Raw genomic sequence first — 25120 nt, forward strand, 5'->3', positions numbered from 1 at the left:
ATACTGTGATTCTACAATTCTGTGATTGTTATTCTACAATTCTGTGATTCAGTTATTCTATAATTCTATGATTCTCTTATTCTGTTAGTCTGTGATTTTGTGATCCTGTGGTTCTACAATTCTGTGATTCTGTTATTCTATGATCATGCAAATCTGTTATTCTAAGATTCTATGATTCTTTTATTCTGTTAGTCCGTGGTTTTGTGATACTGTGATTCTAGGATTGTAGGATTCTGTTATTCTGTAATTCTACAACTCTCTGATCCAGTTATTCTACGCTTCTGCGACCCTGAGATTCTACGATTCTGTGATTCTATGACGCTGTTAGTCTGTGATTTTGTGATACTGTGATTCCATGTTTCTAGGATTCTGTTATTATGTGATCCTTTGACTCTGTTCTTCTATGATTTTATGATTCTGTTCTTCTCCTAGTCTGTGATTTAGTGATTCTATGGTTCTGTTTTTCTCTGATCCTGTGACTCTATGATTCTACGATTCTGTTATTCTACGATTCTGTGATTCTATAATCTTGTGGTTCTGCTGTTCTACGATTCTGTGATTCTACGATCCCGTGATTCCACGGTTCGCTTACTCTCCGACCCCGCACGGTTCCGGACCCCGTGGCCGGCGGGCGCTAGGACCGCGCGGCGCCGCCCGCCGCCAGCTGGGCGCTCAGCTGAGCCCTGGGGCGCAGGGGCCGGGCCGGCGCCGCCGCTCCCCATTGGCCGCGTGGGGCCGCCCGCGCCCGCCCCTCCGCGCGCGCCGCCGCCGCCCCGGCCCCGCCGCGCCGAGCCCGCGCGGCCCCACACCCGGCCCCGCGCCGCCATCTGCCCGCCGCGCTCCCGGCCGGCAGCGCCAGCCACGGCCGCTATGGACAGCCCCGGCGGCGTCACCGACAAGAAGAGGTACCGGCAGCGGCGGCCCCCGAGCCCCTCTCCATCCCCCCTCTTCCCTGCTCCCCTATCGCCTCCCCCATCCTCAATCGCTCCATCTCGCTTCCTCCGGTGCTCCTCTTCCCGATCCCCCCCACCCCCCATCCTTAGGCTTCACGACCCCTCCTCTATGCTCCTCCATCGTTCCTCCCTTGGTCTCCCCTTCCCGCCCCCCCGCCCCTCACTGCTCCCCTCATCGCCTCACACCCCCCCCCCCCCTCCGGTGCTCCCCTCATCGCCTTTTCACCCCACCCCCTGGTGCTCCCCTCATCGCCTCCCCCCCCCCCTCACTGCTCCCCTCATCGCCTCCCCCCCCTCACTGCTCCCCTCATCGCCTCCCCCCCCTCACTGCTCCCCTCATCGCCTCCCCCCCCTCACTGCTCCCCTCATCGCCTCCCCCCCCTCACTGCTCCCCTCATCGCCTCCCCCCCCCCACTGCTCCCCTCATCGCCTCCCCCCCCACTGCTCCCCTCATCGCCTCCCCCCCCTCACTGCTCCCCTCATCGCCTCCCCCCCTCACTGCTCCCCTCATCGCCTCCCCCCCTCACTGCTCCCCTCATCGCCTCCCCCCCCTCACTGCTCCCCTCATCGCCTCCCCCCCCTCACTGCTCCCCTCATCGCCTCCCCCCCTCACTGCTCCCCTCATCGCCTCCCCCCCCTCACTGCTCCCCTCATCGCCTCCCCCCCCTCACTGCTCCCCTCATCGCCTCCCCCCCCTCACTGCTCCCCTCATCGCCTCCCCCCCCTCACTGCTCCCCTCATCGCCTCCCCCCCTCACTGCTCCCCTCATCGCCTCCCCCCCCTCACTGCTCCCCTCATCGCCTCCCCCCCCTCACTGCTCCCCTCATCGCCTCCCCCCCCTCACTGCTCCCCTCATCGCCTCCCCCCCCCTCACTGCTCCCCTCATCGCCTCCCCCCCCCTCACTGCTCCCCTCATCGCCTCCCCCCCCCTCACTGCTCCCCTCATCGCCTCCCCCCCCCTCACTGCTCCCCTCATCGCCTCCCCCCCCCTCACTGCTCCCCTCATCGCCTCCCCCCCCCTCACTGCTCCCCTCATCGCCTCCCCCCCCCTCACTGCTCCCCTCATCGCCTCCCCCCCCCTCACTGCTCCCCTCATCGCCTCCCCCCCCCCACTGCTCCCCTCATCGCCTCCCCCCCCTCACTGCTCCCCTCATCGCCTCCCCCCTATTGCTCCCCCTCTCTCCCCCTTCTCCCCCCTCGGCTTCCCCCGCTTTGTTCCCTCTCCCCATCCTCTGTTCCCCTCCCTCCGTCCCCGCGCTCCCCCAGCCCGCCGAGCGCTTCTCTCTTTCATTCCTCCTCCTCCTCCTCCCCGCCGTCCACGTCGCCATTTTGTCGGCGGGGGGAGCGCGGCGGGGCCGCTCGGGGCTCGTCCCGCTGCCCTGGGGCCGCGGCCACGGGCTGGGGTTTAGCCACGGGTTTTTTTTTTATTGCCCTGTGATCTTGTTGGGGAATGGAGTGGGATGCGGGGTTGGGGGGGATGGGAGGAGGGACGCCTGGATCTCGGGGGCTCCTGGAAAGGAGCGGGTGGGAAGGGGATTGCGCTTTGTTCCCCCGAGCCCGCGGTGTTCGGGACCATTTCCCGTTCGGGAATCGGGAAATATTAAGATTAAACACCCCTCCACGCACCCTCCAGACCAAAACCCGCTGGGGGAAGGAGGCTGGACAATGTGAGTGGAGTATGAATAATTCACCGAGGATTGTTAGCTCCGATTAGGAAGGGGAAATAAAAAGCCTTAAAAGCCTTTCTTCCATGGGTGAAGTTGGGGATTTGGGAGTATTTGGGGGTCGGGATCCCTGCTCTGGTGCGATTTGTGGGGGGATTAATTGCCCAGGGAAGCTATGGCTGCCCCATCCCTGGAGGTGTTCAAGGCCAGGTTGGATGGGCTTGGAGCAACCTGATCCAGTGAGATGTCCCTGCAGGGGTTGGAACTGGATGGGCTTTGAGGCCCCTTCCAACCCAAACCACTCTACGATTGCGCAGGAGACACCGTTTGTTTATAGCGATATCAATAGCTTTATTTTTTTAAGATTAATCTTATCCAAGGGCCGTATGAGTAGGTTAAGCGTAGTAAGTGTTTGGGGTGTAAGTTGTGTTTGGAAGGGAGAGCGTCTGGCTTTTTAAAATGGGTGGTGAGCTTTGTGCGGGGTGCAGGGAGCACCTCACCTCCAGGACACTGGGACAGAGCCATCCCTGTAGAGGTTGGAAGTTGTGAAGGTTGGAAGTTATGGCACTGCTGGAGCAGGGACGGGCAGAGGTAGCTTTTGGTCTAATGGAATCCACGCAGTGAAGTACCTGAGGTGACGCCGGTTCCGTAGCCTTCGGTTTTTCTCCTCAAAGCTAATGGCTACAGAGAAGTCTAGGAGAAAATGTTGCAGCAGAAGGAGTTATTCTAAGCTTTGCTCTGCTGCCCAAATCTAGTGGCAGGTCTATAATGGGGGCTTGAGACTTAAGTTGTTCTGTGTTGCTGGGTTTTGGTTTGGGCTGCTTTATTTTTTCGCCCTTGAGCATTTGTTGTTTTTTTACTTACTATTCTGTCCTACTTGGGTACTTTTTTTGCAATTTCCTTATCCTGGATGTAATCTGCTTTCTTCAGAATGTAAGAATCGGTATGCAAAGCTTATCCTTCCTTCCTAAAGGCAGAGCTTAAAAAAGAGAATTTTTTTCTCTTTCCTGTAGACTGAGTTCAAAGTTAGGAATGTTTCTTATAAAACAGTAAGGAATATTAAGATTACTTCTGTTGTAGGGTATTTTTTAATTGGAAACATAAACTTGTATCTGTGGTGCACTCATCCTGAGGGCTGTGAATGTGCAGTTGAGCAAAGATGGCTAAACAAAAAGGGAAGGATGTGAGCTTACCAGAGAATTTATTGAAAATCTCAAGTGTTTCTCAAGAATCTGGGTTGTTTTAGAAGGGTTTAGGTTTGATGGTGTCCATCTTCAGAAGACCTTCCAGTTCTGTTCTTTGATGATAAAACTTTGGCTGGTTGTATATGTAGTGCACTTCAGTTTTGACGTGTTAAGATCCTTTTATTCCTTGTCCCTCCCTGTGCTTGTATTTGAATAGTGTTTAGCTCTTGATAGTTGAAGTGAAGCTTCTTGTTGTGTGCTTAATTACATGCTGTGAGATGCAGAAAATACTGAATTTGACCAAGTGTGTGTGAATGTCTTACATAAGTGAAATTCAGTCATAAGAGTAACTGAAGTGTGGATTAATTTACTCGTTTATTTATTCCATTCTTTGATGTAGTCCTGAGCTTCTCGTGTACCTACAGGGGTTAAGATTCCATAAGAAATGAAATACCAGCAACGTGATAAGGTATTGAGTTATTTGGGTTTTAGCCGTTCTTCAGTACTTGCATCATTTTCACTTGATGCTGGGATTTTCCCCATGTGCTACAAGGAGTGAGTTTATCTCGGTGCGTACAGTGGGTAAAACAGTGTTGTTGGGAGCTTTGTTCCCTATTTTCTCTTGATTTGGTTCAAATCTAAGGCTGTTTTTGAGAAGTATGCTTATTTTTCTCAGTATTTTTTTATCAAATTCCAGTGTGCAGATAGTTGATGGTAAGAAAAGTTTTTCCCCAGGTCTGTGTGACACTTCACTATTAGCAGAGTAATTCTTGCACCATTTTATGTAAATGAGCTGTTTAGGGTTACTGGTTGCTTTGGGGGTGGCTTGCAGCTGGTAGGTACACTACCAAAATGAGTCTTGGACTGTTTTAAGACCTTACTTGTAGCTTAATATATGTGTATTTAATGGTATGGATGCTAAATAAAAATGAGAAGCAGAAATCACTTGAAGTGACTTGCAGTGAGTGTCTTGCAGAAGAACTTCAGTTTTTCAGTTTCCTAAAGCTGGGACTTTAAACCTAATATCTAGTGTTTAAGGAGGTGATTTGAAAGACCAGGGGTTTACTGCTGGGTCTCTGCCACTGAGGTCTAGCTCCAAAATTGTTGAGAAGCCTGAGTTCTGTGCTGATCTCTGAGGGGCAATGGCTACTGCTGTTTTTTCTTAAACATGTGTGAGGTCGTTGGGATTGTACATGCCATTGCTCTTTGTTAATTTCTTTCAACGCTGGTGGAACTGAGTCGAAAGGGAGTACAAAACCCTTTTGTATACGCTCTAACTGTACCTCTCTACCTGTTGTAAGAAGAGGAGAAATCTTTTCAGTAGATAGTCTCCCTGCAGGTACGGGGCAGAGCAGGGCAGAGTGCTTTCTGGCTTACAGCACAGTGTTTTTATTGCTTTCTGGATTTTTCGGGATTGTTTGCCTTGCCATAGGGCTTACCTGGTGGTAGTGCCTGTGTTGTCTGTTATTTGCCATTTCCTCAAACATGAAACAGATTTGAATTCCTTTAATAAAGGCAATCAGAAATTACTTTCCAGTGCCCACTGAAGTTGAAGGGAACAGCATAGTGCTACTGCCCTTCCTCCTTGTTATCAAGTCACTGCAAATGGAGGAAGAGTAGCTGGGAAGGATTTGCCTACTGCAGATATTTTTCCTAATTTTGCACTGTTGGTGCTTTGGTTTCCTTTTATTAGTGAGGCTCTTGAGTATTTGGCAGTATGTTGATGGAAGCAGTGGGATAGATTTCTGGGTTTTTTTGTTTACGATTATGCTGCCTTTGCCTTTTCAAAACATAATGTTGTCTGTCTGCAGTCAGGGTCTCTTGCTTGGCATGCTTGAGATATAAACAGCCAGTCCGCACTTAGCAGAGAGATCTAGTGTAGGTGTGATCCAGGTTGTCAAGTGGTCTGTAACAGGGTGATGAGATGGTAGACGGTTTTTATTTCAAGTACTTCCAAGCTTTTTTAGCAACTTGGCCTTCTGTTTTAATGCTCTTCCTTTCTGCCATCTCTGGGGCACACCTGGGACCATTTTGGACAGGGGGGAAGCAAATGTAGCAGCAAATTAAGTCCGGTGATTAAGTCAACTATTGGTTTAAAGGTAGAAGTGGAAAGTGGATTTTAGTCTTTAATAGCCATCCCCATTTTCTGGTTGTTTTCTCTCTTCCCAGAAATGTCTGTCAGGGGCTTCTTTAGGTTAAGATCATGCTGGTGTATGTTCTTTGTAAGCCCTGAGAATCACGGTTGCTTGCTGTGTTTCTGTTGCACCAGAAGAGAGACCAAAGACGACTGTCCTGCTGTCATGTGTAGGCTTCGGTCAGCAATGTGACAGCATGCAGTTACTTACAGGTCCTCGTTTCCTTCTCTGCGCATTGTGAAAATGACTGTAGACCTTTGTTCTTCCCTATCCTTGAACTATAATGCATGGAGTTTATAAGGCTGTTAGCAGGACTCTGATGATAGTAGAGTGGAAGAAAAAATAGTAGCAAATGTCAGCACTGTTGCGTGGCGTAAGCCCAAACTCTTCTGAGGCTCTTAAGAGTGTGCGTGTTTTCTTTGGTGTGCTTCTGCCCGAAAGCCTTGAAGAATCTTTCTGAGCCTATGTTTAACAATGGATTTTTGAGCGTGTTTGTGGTGGTCAGTAGTAGGATTGTATCAGTTTGTGTTAGAAAGCTGGATTTAAAGTAGGCTAGTGTGAGATTTTTAGGTATTAAAGGGGATACTGAGTGACAGAAGCTGCTGATCCTTGAGAATTCATTTTTTTTGTACTGTGGAAGAGAATCAAGCAATATTATCTCAATTTATTCTTGAAGAGCTTGGTGTTATAATATGCCAACAGAATAATTCTCATACGATTGTGGAGTGTGCATTGCTAAGTAAACCCATGGGGAAGTTCAGTGGTGGTAGACGGGAGCATCTAGATTTTCCTGATTATACTGCTTTTTCAAGGAGATGCAAATACTAATCTTATTACAATATGTATTCTTTAAAGACCAAACAGCTTCAAAACAAAAACAAATCTCGAAAGAACCTTAGCAAGAAGGTGCAGTAACCCATGTCTATCTAGCTGATGTCCAAAAGGAAGGAATGTTCCAGATTACAAGTCATCAGCTCAAATGCTGCTTTTATCTTCACATACACAGTTATACAGGCAGGTGTTTACATGCCTTAGAAAACCACCTAGGTAATGCATGGGAAGGAGTTGGGCCTTAATCATCTTTTCATGTTATAACAGCCCTTTCTCTCTTGAATTTGAGAAAGTTTGAGCATTTTGAGTTTCTCTGGTGAAACCTCCTTTGTATTGGAGCAGGCGGAAAAGCGTGCAGGAAAATCTGAGTTTTCCACTGAGAACTGTTCTGAAACGGGAGACGCTCAGGGTCTTTATGTCATTGTAATCTACAGAAATGGCCCAGGAGAGAAGGTGAGCCTTTTTACTTTAACTAATGACTGAAAATTCAGGAAAGACTCAGGTTTCCAAATTACCATTGGATATGAAGGCTGTTAAGGTTTTCCTCTACTGAGACCTCTGCTATTTAGCTAAGAATAAAAGTGTCTGTGAAAATAAAGTTCTGAGATTATTAGAAGCATGAACATGAAATCAAGTGAATACATGCCAGCATATATATTTTTTTTAAATACAGTTTATGTAGGTGACGAACACTTCAGGGTTCTTTGATGTGGAGCCATAGCCTCAGTTGATGTAAATTAGCACAGGTTCATTGAAGCTATGCCTGTTCATACCAGCCTGGGGGTTTGGTCCAAGATCTTGGAGCAAGGGCATCGATAAAGGGGAATTTCATTGTATGCATAATCTGTCATTGCTCTCTCATTGAAACCTGATAATAGTTTGACTTGCAGAGAAATGTAGCCTTCTGAAATGCTGAGATAGTTTACTACCAAGATGTTTGAAATGGCTCTGCTAGCAGTGAAGAACTGGTGCTTCAGGAAGACCCATTATCCTTAAAGATATCCAATGTGTAATAAACTTGGTTAGGAGAGACACTGTGCAGTTTCTGTTTAAGTCGCTTTGGTTTGAATGAATGCTTGTTCAGCATTTTGAGGAAAAATATTACAACAGAACTTGTAACTCTACATTAAAATAGAGCCTGAGAGTTCAAGTGAAGAAGCAAGGAAACAACCAGTGGCACCGAACTGCGCTGCTGTATTTACAACAGCAGAAGGTTTTGCCAAGTAACTTTATTAAATAACCTTTTCAAATAAATTTTTAATAATCCTGGAAGCGTTATCTGGAAAAGATGACCCTTTTGTTTACCAGAGTGAGTAGTTCCACTGTAAATCCTAAGTCAAAACCTGATTGTTGTTACTTTATGATGCTTCTTGCATTTCAAGAACCAAAAGAATTTGAGGCCAGCACTCCCATTTTCATGAAATTATTTCATGCTGTTCACATGTGAGGGAAGTAGATGTTTTGCTGTTACACTAGAAGGAGTTAGTAGAGGAGAGGGTTACCTCATGTTTCCTCCGTGCTTACACCCCTTGGAAGGGATGGAAACATGCTCCAAGGAACAGAAGACAGTCGTACCCATAAAGTGTAAAACCTGCAGCCTCTACTAGTTAAGCTAAAGAAATGAGAAGCTGTTTGTGATTTAGCTGGTGATGGGAGTCTTCAATTCTCAGTCCTACAGAAAGGACTTTTGCTGTCTGCCTTGTTGAATCTGCTAGACTTTGGGCTGACGTTGGTGCAGGCTTTTTGTCTTAGCTTTTGCTGTAAGTGCTTTTCTTGACTGCTTAGTGGATCCATTCGTTCTTTATTTGTACAGGAAAATAAAGTTTTCTCTGCTATTTTGGCTTTTTTAGTTCTTAAAACCTTTGATCATGTAATATGCTGTTAGCTGAAAGCAGTTGGGGAATGTGAGGTGAAGGGACAAGAAGCTGGATGGAAGCAATGATGGGAAAATGTCCAGCTTCCAGTCTGGAAAACCCAAATGCAATGACATAAAATAAACCTATTTTAAAATCATAAATTACACTAAAATTGGTTACTTTATCAAGGCTTTGCATCTGTCTGAAGATAGACCGGTTCATAGCTAAAACATTATTAACTGAGAGCCTGACACATGTCTCAGGGATATCTTTTGCATCATCTTTGTGATCCTGGTAGAAGCAAAAGCACTAGGGTTGAAGGGAGGGGAGCGCTTAGTGGCTAGTTCTGTCAAGCCCATGTCCAGATACCTCCTTTGAATAGCTGTGGTTTTTCTGTAGTCATAATCAGAGTTTAACTGCCATGTATCTTTTATCTTGAAGGGCAGAGTGTAGCTAATTAAAAGAAAAAAAAATTATTCTAGGAAAAAGACAAATAAACTAGTTGGAAAATAAACAGAATTTTCTTACAAGCAACCACTGTATGACACGCGGTTATTTTAAAACAGTAAATTACTATGCGAAGGTAAAATATCAGTGGGTTACGTTGTGTAGCAAGACACAGCAGAATCACTTCACCTTGTTCTGAATTAGAAATACTAATTTTGGAAGCTTTTACCTTCTTACTCGCACTTTCTAATTGGGGACATGGTTGGGGAGTTGGGGTTTCAGGTCACTTCAAGGCCAAATACAGGTGACGGATAATTTTGTCAGTGTGGTCCTGTGCTGGGTTTGGGAATTCCGGGCTGTGCTGCTGGGTCCTATGTGCTGTAATTCACCTGTCTGTAAAATTGATGTTTATACAGACCTCATTGTCTTCAGAGTAAGACTTCGCTTTGCAAGTTAACGCATAGCTCTAGTCTCTTCTCACTGCCTCTCCCCACTGTCGTTTGCAAATAGTAATGTGTTCCACTCTTCACTCAAACTGCTTGTGCTGCTGTAGCTAATTCAGTCTGAACTGCCTGCTTGCTTTTTTTATTTGTTAGTTTTTTAGTTAGGGTTTATTTTTGGTGGTGGTCAAGTTATGGTAAATGCCCTTATGTAAAAAAAATAGTTCAAATTGCTTTGTCAGAACGTGATGTACAAAGGAAAGAACAAACAGAAGTGTTGTGTCCGTACTTGGTTATTGTGCTAGTTTCTGCAGTTAAATCTCTTAAATCTTAGTATGCAAGGAATCTCTGATTTCTTTTTCTGTGTGGAGTTACTGGGCTGTAATGTTCATTAATTCATAACAAGCAAGACTTTCTTCTAGAAAATCACATGCCTGTGATTACACACAAGATTTGTGTAGGGTTTTTTCTTTGATTGGTACTTTCCTCACAAGAACTCTGTACACAGACTGTAAACTAAGGCGAATGTTTAAATAAAATTGACTGTAATGGTGAAAGCAATAATACTCAAAGAAAATTGCGTCAAAGCAAGAAGAGGCAAATCTGTAACCAAGAGTTCATTGTGAATTGGTAGCTGAGAGGTTGCACTAGTACTGTAAATCAGCAGCAGAAGGAAGGAGCCACCCCTCCTAACCAATTTGGGAAAGGTACCATATATGGAGGGTTTCCAAATATGTTACAGTTCTTAGAAAGCCTCACTATTCCACTGAAAATTTCAGACTTCGCAGCAAGTGTTGGAGAGTGCATGCCTTCCCCCTTACCACTGGGAGGGGTGTTTGGATACCAGAAATGAGTAACCGTGTAAGCTGGCACACAAGCCGAAGCTGATCCTCTGCCCCTTTTCTTCCTCATCCCGTTGCCCGGCTTTTCTCATCTTTAAACAGCAGCAAAGGTTGGGCTCTCTTGCAAGACCAAGTATAGTGGACCCAGTTGCCTCTACCCTTGACTCACAAGCTGTTCTGTCATTTTCCTGCTGAACAATGCAGAGTCCATGCTGCTGTATCTCGGCTGTTGTCAGGCCAGACAGGTATGCTGCTGCTGGAAGGGAGGCAAGAGGGGAGTGGGGCTTTTAGGGCTGCCTGCAGCTGTGGGTCATGTTTTGTGTGGGTCCTTCTCATAGTGCCAATCCTCCAGCTCTGTTGGCCCTCTGCTGAAGTTGATCAACTCAACTTACAAGTATTTCACAGGGGATAAGGGGCTAATTGTTGTATTCATTGTCTGTTAGGTGAGAGATGAGTTTGTTGGGTTTTGGGGTTTTTTTAAGAATACTTGCATTATTAATTCGCCATATATTTAAATAACTGGATTTGGTGGTGTTCTCTTACATTATAAACCCTCTTTTTTTTTTTTTTTTTATGAAGTCATTAGGGATGCTGAGTTATACTGGTTTGGTTTCTCCGTGCAAAGCTCTAGGCTTGCCTAACACTTCTTTCCATGGAAGAATAATTTAGTATTGTGGCTAGCAGCACTGGACAAAACAGTTCCAACAAACAGTGAAGAAAATTGAATGACTGCATATTCAGCACAATCAAGAGAGAAAAGTTCTGTTGTAAAAAGGCTCTGTGGCATCTGCATCTTTTAAGTGAGCTTGTGTCTAGTTGGTGTTTGTTGGGTGATTTGTGCTGTTGTGTGGTCAGTGACAGTGGTCAGCACAGACATGCCCAGGGTAGAGCTCTTCAGCTGTTCCCCATGAACACAGCCAGTTATGCTGGTGTGTCGTTACCTGTTTTGGAATGTTCTGTTGGGCTACAGCTGCAAACCAGGAATTGTCTGTCCCATACAGCTGTGCTGGCAGAAGCATCTGTTTTAGGCTAGGTAGGAAAAGATGACAGCTTTATACCAACTGCAGGAAAAAATTCAACCTTAAAAGCTAAATTTGTGGCCACTTTAAGGTCAGCTTTTTAAGTTTCAGTACCATCATGATGACATAGAACTATTAGGGGATTATTTCATTGCAATAGCTGCATCTTGTCTTTTTGCATAATGAAGAAAAAGTGAAGCTGTATTATGGTAGATACAGTCTTTGTGACTCCACTGCGAAGCCAACTATTTCCACTACTAGATTAATAGTCCTGGGAGAGGTTCTATCTAATGTGAAAAGATTGCATAAGGAGTCTTGTACTGGCAAATTACGGGAATTAATGTCAGAGGTGAAAACTAGTTAAAGTTCAATAATGAAATGGTATCAGATTTGAGGCATGCTATCCATTTGGATCATATTGTTTCTACATGTCATACTTCTATACAACTCTTTAAGAATAAATAAAAAATGCAAAGCAAATCAATTGTAGGAAACAATTTTAAAGAGAAAAAGTGAATTGCTGTTGGAAGATGCTTATTTATTTTTTAGAATGTGCCCAAGTCTGGATCAAGAAAGATGAGCCTGGATTAACTCATATATGCAAAATAGCTATTTAAATGAGAACTAAAATCAGCTGTATAGAAATGTGATTAGAGAAACAGTAAGTTAGAATGAGAGGCTAGAAAATAGTTAACAGGAGAAAAGCCCAGCTGATTACTTGTGTTAATGTAATATTGACACTGCATGATGATTTAAGAAACTGGGAGACAAAGTTGATGTGTTAAATATTTTAAGATCTATCTGTTGACCACTTTTAATATAGTTAATAATTTTTAGTTGAAATTTATCATTTGCTGAGGGCATTTTCCAGGGTTCTTTTCATCTTAGTTACAGATGGTAAATAAGGTGGAACAAGGCAGCTTTAAATGTGGCTCTTGATTAGTTCTACACTTGAGGAGGTGAAAACTGTGGGCTTTATTTAGAAGATTGGATGGAGAATCACAGGCAAGGAGGGGTCTTTGGGGTGGTAAGGGGAGTTGTGATTTGGTCTGCGAGACGCTCTGGCCCTTAGTTGCAGGAATTGCCCATTTGAGTACAGAAGCTGCGTTAAAATCTGTAACTACACATGGGATTGCTGCTGGCTGTTTTGTTCTGAAGGTTGTGGGGCCAATTCTTGCTATAAAACTGTGTTTATATTCACCTAGTCATATCTTAAAGCCTTTTTGATATGAGGCAGTGAGTTGGGAGCCCGGGTAATATCCTTCAGCTGAGCTCTCCATTCAGCTGCAGCAAGCCTGGTGGTGAAATTCCTTTTTGCTCTGGGTCTGTAGCTCAGCTATCTTTTGGAACTCAGATGTTTATTCAGCTATTGCATGTCTGCATCTTCTAGACAGAAAATGTGCTAGATATTGGGGTAAAACCATCAGCGGAATGCTGCTTTCTGTGAGCTGCAGTGCATAACCTGCTTTGGATTGCTCTCTGCTTCTGTATTCTGGTGGCAGAAATATAAAATGCAAATGAATGACTGGCAATGAAATTGTGCAGGAAACATCAGACCTGAAAATGCATGCAATTTCCTGTCTAGCACTGGGATTTCTGATACTTTCATTGCATGCGTAATCCACTCTTCAGCTGCAATTTTCTTCTGAGTCTTTAGGAGGTTTTGTTTCATGCAAGACTGATAGCAGGTTGCAATACAGCTCTTAAGTTTGGGGCTTATTTTAAATGGAGCTCAGTTTTCTGTTGTCTCTACAAGGTCATGTTTCTGTCATGAAAACCATGAGTCTTGCACATGGGCACTTCAACTCATTTAAACTGCCTCTGTGCCAGTTACCATCTCATTGTTTAAAATCCTCTTCCTTGAGCTTTTTTTTTCCTCCATCTTGTTGAGAGGGAGCTCACTTAGGAAATAAATTTTCTGTACGGGAGTTCAAAATCCTTTAATAGACTACACAGAAATTTGTGGGCAGGTACATGCAGGGATTGTGTGCTTTTTCATTTACTTTGTGCAAATGGAAGTAACAAAGCTTAGAGTAGTTGCAACAGCGAAGGATTTTTTTTTTGTGTGTGTCTTTTTATTTGGTGGCATCCCATGTTGAGGCAACTCTGACTTCACTTGGTAATTAAACCTCATTTGTGAAAGACCTTTTCCCTATTAATTTGATCCATTAAAGAAATGCTCTTTGAAGCTGGTAGTTAATCTTCCTATTTAAAAGGCTGGGTTTTACTCAGATTGGTTACGGCTTAGTTTTAAACAGCAGCTAAAAATAGCAAACTGTTGTGCTGTACAGTTTAAATATCTATCTATAGTAGTAGCCTTTCTTGAAAGGAAATACCTGGCGAGAGGCAGAGAGGGCTGTGCTGCTTGGACAACACTGGCTGGTGCCAACATTGCACTTGAGCCTTGCCCATCGTGAAGTCAGGCAGGGCTCCAGCAGGCAGCACTTGATTCTCTTACTCCAGGATTAATTTTTAACGGAAGCACTACGAACTTGATTTGAGCAGTGCTTCAGTCTGTAACTAATAATTCAATGGTTGTGAGAAGTTTTGGCTGTTTATGTTGAAGTCTGCTGCTACCTGTGCTAAACCCAGGCAAAAATCTAAAAAATAGCTGAAATGTTTTCAGGAGCATCAAGCTCTCAGAAAGAAAATAGAAAAGGCCAAAATCGCAATTTGTGAGGTTAGTGTCTGTTTTCATCTCTTGCTTGAAGACTTGAAGTGCACAGCGTTGTTGTCAAAGCGTGGGGTTTTTAACTTAAGAGTGCCCTGCAGTTGCAAAGGAAGCTGTGACAGAACTGCAGGTACGCAGGCAGATGGGAATCACTTACTTCCAGTAATTCTGCCTTGAGTTTCTCTTGTAGGAGGAGGTTTCTGCAGGTGAAGGGATCTTTAATGAGTGCTAACAAAGAAAAATTAGAGGTGTAAACACGAATCTTTCCAAGGCAGCATAATTGTTTTACCTTTGTCAGTGAAAACTGTGGTCCGAGAAAGAGGACAAAGACAATCTAGATGGCTCTTCACCCCTGCCCTTAGCTTCCCACCAAGACAAAGGGACTTGAGGTCTGTTTTCAGTAAGAAATGTTTAATCAATCAGGTTATGTAGCTAAAATATTTTGTCAGTATTACAGGTCAGACTTCTCATAATGGCTGTTTCCAGATATACCTGTCTGTCAGGAGCCTCAAGCTTCTCAGACCGAGATATCCATGACAAGAGCAGGAACATCTATCATCACGGGGAAATGGAACAAGAAGAAATCTGCAAGATATGAAATATTATCAGATATTTTAGGTTACTGTTCTGAGGAACATGAGTTTGTATTCACAGAAACCAAACCATTGCATGTCTGGATTTTTTTTGCCACTGTAGTTCCCATCAGTTATTTTTCTGAAGATCTCCATTACTATTATGTTCCTTTATTAACATTTCTCGTTACATAGAAATAGCATTGTATTTCTGTGATCTAGTAGTCCGGTTTTGCCATCAAAGGAGAAAAAGTAATCATACTCTTACAAAGCTTATGATTCTGAAAGTCAAGCTTCATGTGCTTCCTTCTGCTGGCAGTGACAGGGGGGCAGGAGGGGAGGATGGTGGGAGTGGGGATGGATGGGATGCTGTACGCTACCATGAAGGCATTCACGAAAATTCTGATGGCTTTCTTTGTCTTTATTGGAGCTCATTAAACTTCTTTTATGTTTCAAGGCATTCATGCTTCCAACATCAGCCTTGGTAGTATTGTTGCTTGCATGTTTCTGCAGAAATTGAGCAGGTTTTTGGCTTTTGTGGGTAGTACATCAGGTAAAGGACTGAAAATCTGTTCCTTTGGGTATGTATTTGACTGCTTACTTTGAACTCAGTTCGATATTTCCCAGGCAATATCAGCTGATGAATAGCTTTCCTGTGTTGCTTGTGGTACCTCTCAAGGTATGTGCTAATTAAATCATTTTTGCACAGGTCCGCAGACTCGGCAGTGTGAATTTGGCAGTGGCAGAACATGACTTACTTTTTCAAATTTCACTAGAGTTAATTCCTGTGCTGTTGGTAGTAAATAATGCAGTGGTTTATTTTTTGTCTTTTCCAACTAGTCACACTTAATCTCTTTATGATGACATTAAAAGAGATGTGACTTTAAATTGTAAAAGCAGGGTTTATAGGTATATCTTGCAACTTTTATGAAAGTCAGTGGAAAAAGGGGGATCCTACTTATAAGCACAACTGTGTTTTGTAGCCCAAGCGTATGCAGAATGGAGATAGGGTAAGAAAATAGATAATAATACTGAATGTTTTTGTATCATCCTTTTAAAAATAAAAGCATGTTTAACTGCGGTGGCACAATTTTCTTGAGGACCACAGAAGCACTGAGTTTTTGTTCAAGTCTAAGACAAATCTAGGGCTCCTGCCTCAACATGCTTAGTTCAAAATTCATGTGAGATACATGAGACGAGCATGAGCTGGTGTGGATACAGGGCAGAGAGGGAGTTACCTGTGATACCGACTGAAGGAGTCTCTCAGTTGTTTCGGTGCCTGCTTTTTGTGAGCTGTCCTCCCGCAGGAGGCAAGTGTTAACAGAGGCAAGGGAAGGATGATGAGGCAACTTCTTTACAGCTGGAGATTCTATTCAAGGGGCTACACTGGGGAAAAAGCTGAGAAAGGGAATTTCTGGACCACTTGAAAAGCAGGACACCTGATGCTATATCAATATCCTTGCTTATCTGACCTGCTAGGTGGGCTTTGTAAGGATGGTAAAAAGGGAAGAACTTGGAGAGTGTACACAATGCTGCTGGAGCATCAATCTTGAAACAACTTGTGCTGTAGAATTTTGAATGGTTTTCAGGGGTCAGAAAAGAGTAAGGAAATGGGATTTGGAGGCTAAAGAGGCAGCAGTCAAGGTGTGAGATAAGCGCTTCTGGAATTGTTCCGAGTATGTAGATGTCCATTTGAAGTACTTGTTGGAATCATAGAGTGCCAGGTTGAAAGGGACCGTGGGGATTATCTGGTCCAACCTTTAGGTGATACATAAATGAGATGGCCCAGAGTCTTGTGCAGCTGAGCCTTAAAAGTGTCCAGTGTAGAGGAATCCATTGCTTCCCTGGGGAGATTATTCCAGTTTTAAGTGTTCTCATGGTGAACAATTTTCTTCTGGAATACTCTTGGCAGAGCCCAACTGCAGCAGAACTCTATCCACAGAATTGCATTTACACTTTTAAACTGGGATTTTAAATTATTCAGTTTTGCTAACTGGTTAATTGGCTACTGGGCAGATTAGTTTCAAATGTAACTTGCACAGAGCACTGTTTCCTATATTAACCCCAAACTTTGTGTAGGATTAGCTCGGAACGCAGAAAAGAGAAGTCAAGAGATGCAGCCCGGTGTCGAAGGAGCAAGGAATCGGAAGTATTCTATGAGCTTGCTCATCAGCTGCCCCTGCCTCACACTGTGAGCGCACACCTGGACAAGGCATCCATTATGAGACTGACCATCAGCTACCTGCGCATGAGAAAGCTGCTAGATGCTGGTAAGCGAATACATAGCAGAATCTGAAAAAAGGGATGGAGGTATTTATATTAAGGAAGAAACTGTTTCTCAAACCCACCAGCAGTTAAATAGAGAGATAAATGCCTTAATAGTTACATCCTTTCTGTGGAAAAGTGGAAGACCTTACAGTAGAAATGAGCTGCTGGTGATGGCACAGGAGGGATGGCCACTGTTCAACACACTTCAGTTTCTCCCTTGCTGTTCTGATGATCCTAATTGGCTTATTTCAGCCGTACTGACATTTTCAGTTTTGGTTATTTGACCCTTGCCCCAAAGTTAATTTCATTCATTTAACCCTCTTTCCCTTAGAGCTGGTAGCTCCAGCTGCGCAAATTCAAAAGCTGTAAAATTCATACTGTGCATTTTCCTCCACTGAAGGTGAAGTTAGCTGAGGATGTGTCTGTTTCTCTGCAGTTACACCTACCACTGCTCCTGCAACTGCAGGAGTATCTGGGTTAGCTTATGAAGCAGTATCTGTATAGCACACTGTAGATGCTGTCCTGATGATTTGTACTCATGCCTGCCTGTCTAGACCATACGGAGGACTGACTTTGATAGCCATACTCTGAAACGTCACCTAGAATGCCTGAGAGAAGTTCGTAATGCCTTTTTGAGATAGATGGTAATGTTTTTGCCACACAGAGTTTTTCCTTAAGGTGGAAGGTTTATTGGTTTATGCATAAAAGCATAGGGGGGGCTTAACCTCGCTCTGCATTTCTATGATTTGTGATATCATTACTAGAGCTTGAAGAATTTAGTTGATCACCTATTTAAGTAAATTGTAGTGGTTTTGACTAGTCCTGCAAGATTGAATAGTCCTGCAAGATTGACTCCTTGCAGACTGGTGCCATAAGTCATTCCTGGTAGTAAGGGAAGAATGGCTGAAGTTTACTTAAACAAAATTCTGTGGCTGCTTGCAGGTGAACTGGAGACAGAAGCCAAAATGGAGAAGGAACTGAACTGTTTCTACTTGAAGGCTCTTGATGGATTTGTCATGGTTCTATCTGAAGATGGTGACATGATTTTCATGTCTGAAAACGTGAACAAGTGTATGGGACTCACTCAGGTGAAATACTGACCTTTACAGATTGGAAACGGTCTTAGGAAGCATTGTTACATTTTTGTATATGTGAAGTTAAACACCTGTGTACCTCTTATTTTTTTTTTGCAGTTTGAGTTGACGGGGCACAGTGTATTTGATTTCACTCATCCATGTGACCATGAAGAGCTGAGAGAAATGCTTACACACAGGAATGGTGAGAGAGAAAGACAGTCTATTTATTTTACTTATGGATAGTTCCTGTTGGCCTTATCTGCCAGAAAAAGGTGTTGAGAGAACAAACTAGTGTGTTTTACTGCTTAGATCTCAAAATAAACCTTGTGTAGATATACCAAATGACAGAAGTAACCAGACTGTTTTGGCAATATCCTAATTGTAGGAGAGACTAGACTTCATTAGTACTCAAAAACAAAACTAATGATTAAAATGGAGTTATTGAGGGTTGAAAGAATTTAGCATGCCTACAGGAATAAAATTGAGAATTACTACAGAAGGATGGAGAAGTTAAATTGGTGCATTCGTAAAGGCAAGCCCAGACCAAGACAGGGCAACTTAAAAGCAAATGGTTTCTTCTAAAATCTGTGGTGGTACACTTAAGGCATGAGAAAATACTCTATTTAGGACACCAAAATACTAATTGGGGAATACTTGAGACAGCCCCCCCAAAACAGCTTTGGGATTGATACTTCCCTGCACCCTTTAAGTGGTGCATGAAATTGCTATCTTTTCACAGATTTCTGACTGTTCTCTGTCCGAGGGAGTAGAGCATCGTGTACACGCACATTCTGTACAGTTCCAAATTTAACAAATGCCCATGAGTTACTGTATTTAATTCTTCTGAAGGTTTGTTAATGGCTATAAAGACTTGGCAGCCTGCATGCCTCCAAACAAATCTATTTTCACAGAATCACAGAATAACCAGGTTGGAAGAGACCCACCGGATCATCGAGTCCAACCGTTCCTATCAAACACTAAAGCATATCCCTCAGCACCTCATCCACCCGTGCCTTAAACACCTCCAGGGAAGGTGACTCAACCACCTCCCTGGGCAGCCTGTTCCAGTGCTGTTTTACTCAGTTGACAACTATCTAATTACTGTTTCATCAAGAAAGAGTTGTATGGATGCAGAATCATAGAGTATTTTAGGTTTAGGTTGGAAGGGACTTAAAAGCCCATGAAGTTCCACCCCCCTGCCGTGGGCAGGGACACCTCCCACTAGGTCAGGCTGCTCAAGGCCCCGTGCAGACTGACCTTGAACAGGTCATCCACCACTACCCTGGGCAACCCGTTCCAGTGTCTCACCACCTTCATTGTGAAGAATTTCTTCTAATATCTGATCTAAATCTTCCTATTACAAATTTATAGCCATTCCCCCTCCGTGCCCTTGTAAAAAGTCCCTCCGCAGCTTTCCTGTAGGTCCCCTTCAGGGACCCTTCAGGCTGCTATAAGATCTCCCTGGAGCCTTCTCCAGGCTGAACAACCGCAACCCTCTCAGCCCGTCCTCATAGCAGAGGTTCTGCAGCCCTCTGGTACTCTTCATAGCCTCCTCTGGAACCGTTACAACAGTTCCATATCCTTCTTATGTTGGAGACTCCAGAACTGGACACAGGACTCCAGGTTGGGTCTCATGAGAGTGGATTAGAGGGGGAGAATTGCCCCTCTTGCCATGCTGAACATGCAGCCTAGGATACGGCTGTGAGCGCACATTGCCGGCTCAATAGATAGTGATAAATTACCAAGCCCGACCTCTGCTTTCACGTAGCACTCTAAATCGGAAGTCTTTTATGTTGTCATTCTATTTAATTCAGTGAAAGAGACCTAATAGGGCGTCATAGCATTAAGGGCCTGAACTCTGAATTTGTAAGCGTTTTCTAAACTTACCTGCCCTCAATATTGCAGTATGTTTCTAATGCCGAATGAGACTTGCCCCCACCTGGCCTTTTGGAGTACAGCAGTGCATCTGTGAGGGGTGGAGAAATGGCTTCACTAAAGCAGTATAAGAACTAGTCTTGTTGCAAAACCTTATTTTTAATGTCATATTACTGAGTTTCACGCAAACCAACACTAGCGTTTAAGCTGACCAGAGTGGAATTAGATGTCTGGAAAGCATTATTACAAAATCTGTTTCACAAATGAAGTTGGCAGACAGAAGTCTAAATTACAGTAATAACAGTACATTTGTCTATTTATTAGCATTTCCAGATTGCGTTCTACTGCAGCTCTTACATCAGTGAAATTATTTCAGTTTTGAATTGAGTATTAAACACTCCCCATTGGGATTATACAGGTGTAGATGAATACAAATGTGATTGGCAGAAGCTGAACTGCTGTATTCTGATTTTACAAAATTGCTTTTTAAGCTTTCAAAGCTGCCTATTCTAAAAATTGTGTCCAGTGCTGAATTAGTATTGAGGAAGTTGCTCCATCATTTACAGTTGCTTCTTGAAGCAGAGCCTCAAGCATCAGGAGTTGGTAACAATAACGTTGTGTGATCTTCAGCTATGAAATTCTAGATTGGTGTAACTTTTTTGAAAACACTGAATTAAATAAGTTTTGGCTGCTTCTCTGAACTCCACTCTCCCTGTCCTTCATTGAGGATGTTTCAATGTGGCACAAAGTAGGGTTGTCCTCCTGTATCTTTGCCTCTGCTAGAAGCAGTAGACAGTATAGCGAACATAGTGTTTTTAACATTTTTGTAATCAATTTTGTCAAAGAAGTGGCTGCAGTGCAAGCCACTAGGAGAATTTCATAGCTCCTATTGTCTGTGGAGGATGAGAGCAAACTATTGTATAAGCTTGTGTCAGAAGTAAGCACGTTTTCTGAACTTCCACCCTGCACCATGATTTGGTCCTTGCTCCTTAGTGTGCCTTGGCAAACTCGCTCTTCCCCTGCTCCTTATCCTAGGTGCTTTATTTCCTTCCACACACAGCAAGCTGCAAGCAGCCCTCCTGATAGGCCCAGTTTGCACTTTTTCTGCCCAGAATAGCCTAGCTAGTAATCAACTTTGAAAGTCTCTCCCCTGTAGAGGCAAAAACTTCACTTAAAGCTTGCTGTTAGCAAGTAAGACTAAAAAATGAGTGCTGCCAATATTGATTTGTATTAGGATGTCTTGACTTTTATTTTTACAAGAATGCCAATAATGTGTTTAAAAACTTGATCCCTTCTTTACCTGAAGAGTGCAAGTCACTGTGGAAATACTCGTATGTGTGTAAACAGCAGAGTTGTTAATTCCTAATTAAAAACTTAAAATACTGCAGTCCTGAAGAGCTACAGGCCCAAAATGTGTTTGATTTGAACCTCGTAGACTTAAAAGGAAGCCACCCCCATAGCACTTCTCATTCCGAATATGCTTTTCTTGTCTTCTGTCACAATTTGATTGAAGTATTTTTCTCCCTACTCATTTTTCCCCAAATCTGGGAACGTGGAGTTGGCTGCAAATATGGGTCTGATCTTAAAGCATTGAAACTTCAGTTTTTTTCCTTCCTCACAGTAAAACTCATTCTGAAAAGTGTTATTATTGAAAGTGCCGTTAGGTTTATCAGTCTTCTAAATTTAGGTTTTGGGTCTTCCCCTAGTCTTAAAGAGCTCTATAACATGGGAGGAAGTTATGCCTTTGGAAGATGATCCAAGAGTTTTAGCTTTGTTTTACTATTTGCATTTGTTAGGTCCTGTGAAAAAGGGCAAGGAGCAAAACACGGAGCGCAGCTTTTTTCTCAGAATGAAGTGTACACTGACTAGCAGGGGAAGAACAGTGAACATAAAGTCTGCAACGTGGAAGGTAACTAATGCAAAAGAATATTTTACATAGTTGGGCAGCTTCCTTTTCAGATGTCATAACACTGTATTTCAACATTTTTACCTCAAGTAACAAGCTTGAGTTTCACTTAAGTACCTAACTAATGATTTTGCTTCAGTGTGCTGAATTTTAATACTGGATACATCACAGAGGTAACTGAAACCATGTTTTAAAATTAGCTTTTCAAATCTCTTTTAATGAATTCTCCATTTTAAATTAGAGGTCATTTACTTACTAGAAATTGTAATTACTAAATGTTTGCATAAAGCCTTCAGCTCTGAGGAAAAAAAAAAACTTGACACCACTTATGCTGATACCTGGTTTCTTTTGATTTCACACTGTAATGTGACAGTTAGGTCTCTCTGAAGGACTTCAATACCATGCTTTTTGAAGCTGCTAGGCTATCTATTTTGTAACAGTCAGAACAAAAAGAGCCCAGCCTGATAACTTTGTGCAGTGAGTGCATTTTCTCCTCTGGACAAAAAATAACCTTTTACTGTATTGAGTGGTATTATGGCTCACAATTCCCTTTATAACTTAAATTTAGTTATTCTCAATCAAACAACTTATTTCTTCTTGGCTTCTGTCTATGAATATTTTTTGCTTCAGAGTTGTTAAAAAAAGAAAACCTAAACCACAAAATGCAAAACTTCTTGGTTTGAAGAATATATTTGATCTTTAACATCACTTTCGTGGAAGATCTAAAATGGAGGTCTTCTGTGACCATAACTCTCACATTGAAATAGTTACACCTTCTGCTGAGGCAGTTGCTTGTCAGTGTCATCATTTATGTGACTTCCAAAGAAGAAAAGTTCACAGAAATGCGGAAACATCTGGTGTTGCCTCAGCAACTGCCCGAGAAGGAGGAGTTGGCAGCCTGTGTGTTCATCACAGTCTGTGTAGTGTGAGGAGAACTGCTGCTCTTCCTTAGCCATCAGTCTGAAAGTGCAGCTGCCTTTGTTGCTGTCATGTTGAGGGGTGGGAAGGGGAAGGTCTTTGTTACAGGTGCTAATGGAAATACGATTGTATTGTCTGACAGAGAAGAATGTACTGTCTTTTGAAAATATAACTTGCCCCTAGGTACTCCACTGCACTGGACACATCCGTGTATACGATACGTGCGGCAATCAAACTCACTGTGGCTACAAAAAGCCTCCCATGACGTGTTTGGTATTGATCTGTGAGCCTATTCCTCATCCATCAAACATTGAGGTCCCTTTGGATAGCAAAACGTTCCTCAGTCGTCACAGTCTCGATATGAAATTTTCCTACTGTGATGAAAGGTAACAGAATACTTTTTAAAAAATTCATTTGTTGCATTTGCAGGGTTAGTACCTGTTGGCTAATGTCAGACTTATACAGTTATGTAGTCTTACTTGTTGTCAGTGGTGTTATCAATGGGATGCTTTGACTTTTACTAATGATCAGGATGTCTTATTTAAAAGACAGATCTGTAAATCTAAGGAGAGTGCCGGGATATTACTTGGGAATAAATCCTTTGCCTGCAGTTAACTTTTGTTCAAACTAGTCTTTAGTGTAGTGACAGTTCTTAAGTTGAAATGGGTAGATTTTTCTGGATGCTGAAAAATCAGGAGGGATCTTAGGTTTGACAAGATGGTGGTGCACTTTGGTGACTGCCAAGAGTGTGTGTGTAATACTTGTCAGATGCATTTTATTGCTGCCTTTTCCCTCCCTCTCCCTTTACTGGGAGATGGTCTGCTTTTTGCAGTTCAAAAAATAAAAACCCCAAAAGTTCAGCTGTATTTCAGTGTAAGACATCTGGTGCTGAAAATGAGAACTTGTGTTCTGGTACATTTCATGGATGTAGTGGAATACCTAAGACTGCTTTTACTGTCCTCTGGACACTTAGCTTGACCAGTTTGAAAAACAGAAGCGAAGGAAATCTGGCCTGAGGTTTTTTGTTGTTTAGCGGTTTTCGTTTCTTCAGTTGTGTATTATTACGGCCCGCTTCCTTTTCTTTGTAACAAAAATGAAACTCTGAGTTGCTGAAGTTAGATTCAAAGAGGTGCTAGTCCAGGTTACTTTCTATTCTCTGCACTAACTGGGATTGATGGTGTTGTGTAAAATGTACTTATTTGGTCACACTGCCTGTACAATATGGCAAAACTGATGGGTTCCCCTGGCTGGCTCTGCCCTCTAGAGGCTGGAGAAATACTGTGCTTTTCAAAAGCTGGCAATGGTTGAGAGGGTAGAATAAATCTGATTCCTCATTTCTCTTAGCTGCAGGTTTAAAACTGTTGAAGCATGTCTGTTATTTTATTAAATTCTCATATTTGCATAAGCTGGATATTGTAGTCCAAAAGAAGTCTAGAAAGCAGCAATTTACTTAATCCTGTCCACCAAAGGATGTGATTAATACTTAGTGATAAATAGTGAGAAGTAAAATCCTATGCCTGCTGAAATTTCTCGTTAAAAGCAGCATAAAAAAATATCAATTTGTTTCAAAATGAAAACTCCCAGTAAACCAAAATTACTGCTAATGTGTATGGAAGTGACTCATGGGGGTCTTTCTAGATGTCCCTGTATCCAGATGCTCTAGTATTGGTGCTGGTCCATGTCTGCTGTTACTTAGTGATTTTTTTTTCCCCTTGTTTTAAAGAATTACAGAGTTGATGGGGTATGAGCCAGAGGAACTCCTGGGTCGCTCCATCTATGAGTACTACCATGCGCTGGATTCTGATCACCTGACCAAAACGCACCACGACAGTAAGTGATAAGGTGTATTTAAAGCCTTCCATCTACAAGAGATGAGACAGCACCGGGGGAAAAGCAGCAGCAGAACGAGGGCTTTCTTTTAACTGCAGTGAATACTTACCTGAAATAGTTTTGGTTTATTTTGCCTGTAATTAAAGCTGGTGTCCTTTCTGCTTTCAGTGTTCACAAAAGGGCAGGTGACGACAGGACAGTACAGAATGCTTGCTAAACAAGGGGGCTATGTCTGGGTTGAAACTCAAGCAACTGTTATATACAACACTAAGAACTCTCAGCCACAGTGCATTGTGTGCGTAAACTATGTTTTGAGGTAAGTTGAGTGGACATCGCTGTTCTTGGTCAGCATTTTTATGGAAGACAAAGTCAGATTTGGATGGTGCTACATCTTTTTTAACTTGCTGAGATGTGATCCCCTGTTGAATATGTTACGATGTTACTGTTCCCTACAGATGGAATTTTGCTTAGAATGCAGCCAGTCCTAGGATTAGGAATTGTATCTGAAAAAACCCCGCTTTCTGGGTGCTTAAATGGAAGCATTTGAGAGTTTATTTGTGCACATTCTAGACATCTCTCTAAACTTTATCTGCAGTCTGGAGCAGTTAATTTCACTAATAAATTTAGTTATGG

At 43.0% G+C, this 25120-nt stretch overlaps 1 protein-coding gene across 2 annotated transcripts in view; it reads left to right on the plus strand.

The window, feature by feature from the left end:
- Positions 1 to 755: 755 nt before the first annotated feature.
- Positions 756 to 25120, plus strand: part of HIF1A (hypoxia inducible factor 1 subunit alpha) — a 32151-nt gene continuing 7786 nt past the window's right edge. The window contains exons 1-8 of one of the 2 annotated variants that reach the window (XM_069856798.1): positions 756 to 905; positions 16694 to 16884; positions 17825 to 17970; positions 18076 to 18160; positions 21630 to 21742; positions 22841 to 23043; positions 24381 to 24487; positions 24656 to 24803. In XM_069856798.1, the coding sequence (XP_069712899.1) occupies positions 871 to 905; positions 16694 to 16884; positions 17825 to 17970; positions 18076 to 18160; positions 21630 to 21742; positions 22841 to 23043; positions 24381 to 24487; positions 24656 to 24803 (1028 nt within the window). In that variant the 5' untranslated portion in view covers positions 756 to 870. Of the gene's footprint in view, positions 906 to 10535; positions 10598 to 16693; positions 16885 to 17824; positions 17971 to 18075; positions 18161 to 21629; positions 21743 to 22840; positions 23044 to 24380; positions 24488 to 24655; positions 24804 to 25120 lie in introns of those variants that run through there. The other variant, XM_069856797.1, reaches the window with a different exon arrangement.

The sequence above is a fragment of the Phaenicophaeus curvirostris genome, chromosome 5 (genome assembly GCF_032191515.1).
Source record: "Phaenicophaeus curvirostris isolate KB17595 chromosome 5, BPBGC_Pcur_1.0, whole genome shotgun sequence".
Taxonomy (NCBI): Eukaryota; Metazoa; Chordata; class Aves; order Cuculiformes; family Cuculidae; genus Phaenicophaeus; species Phaenicophaeus curvirostris.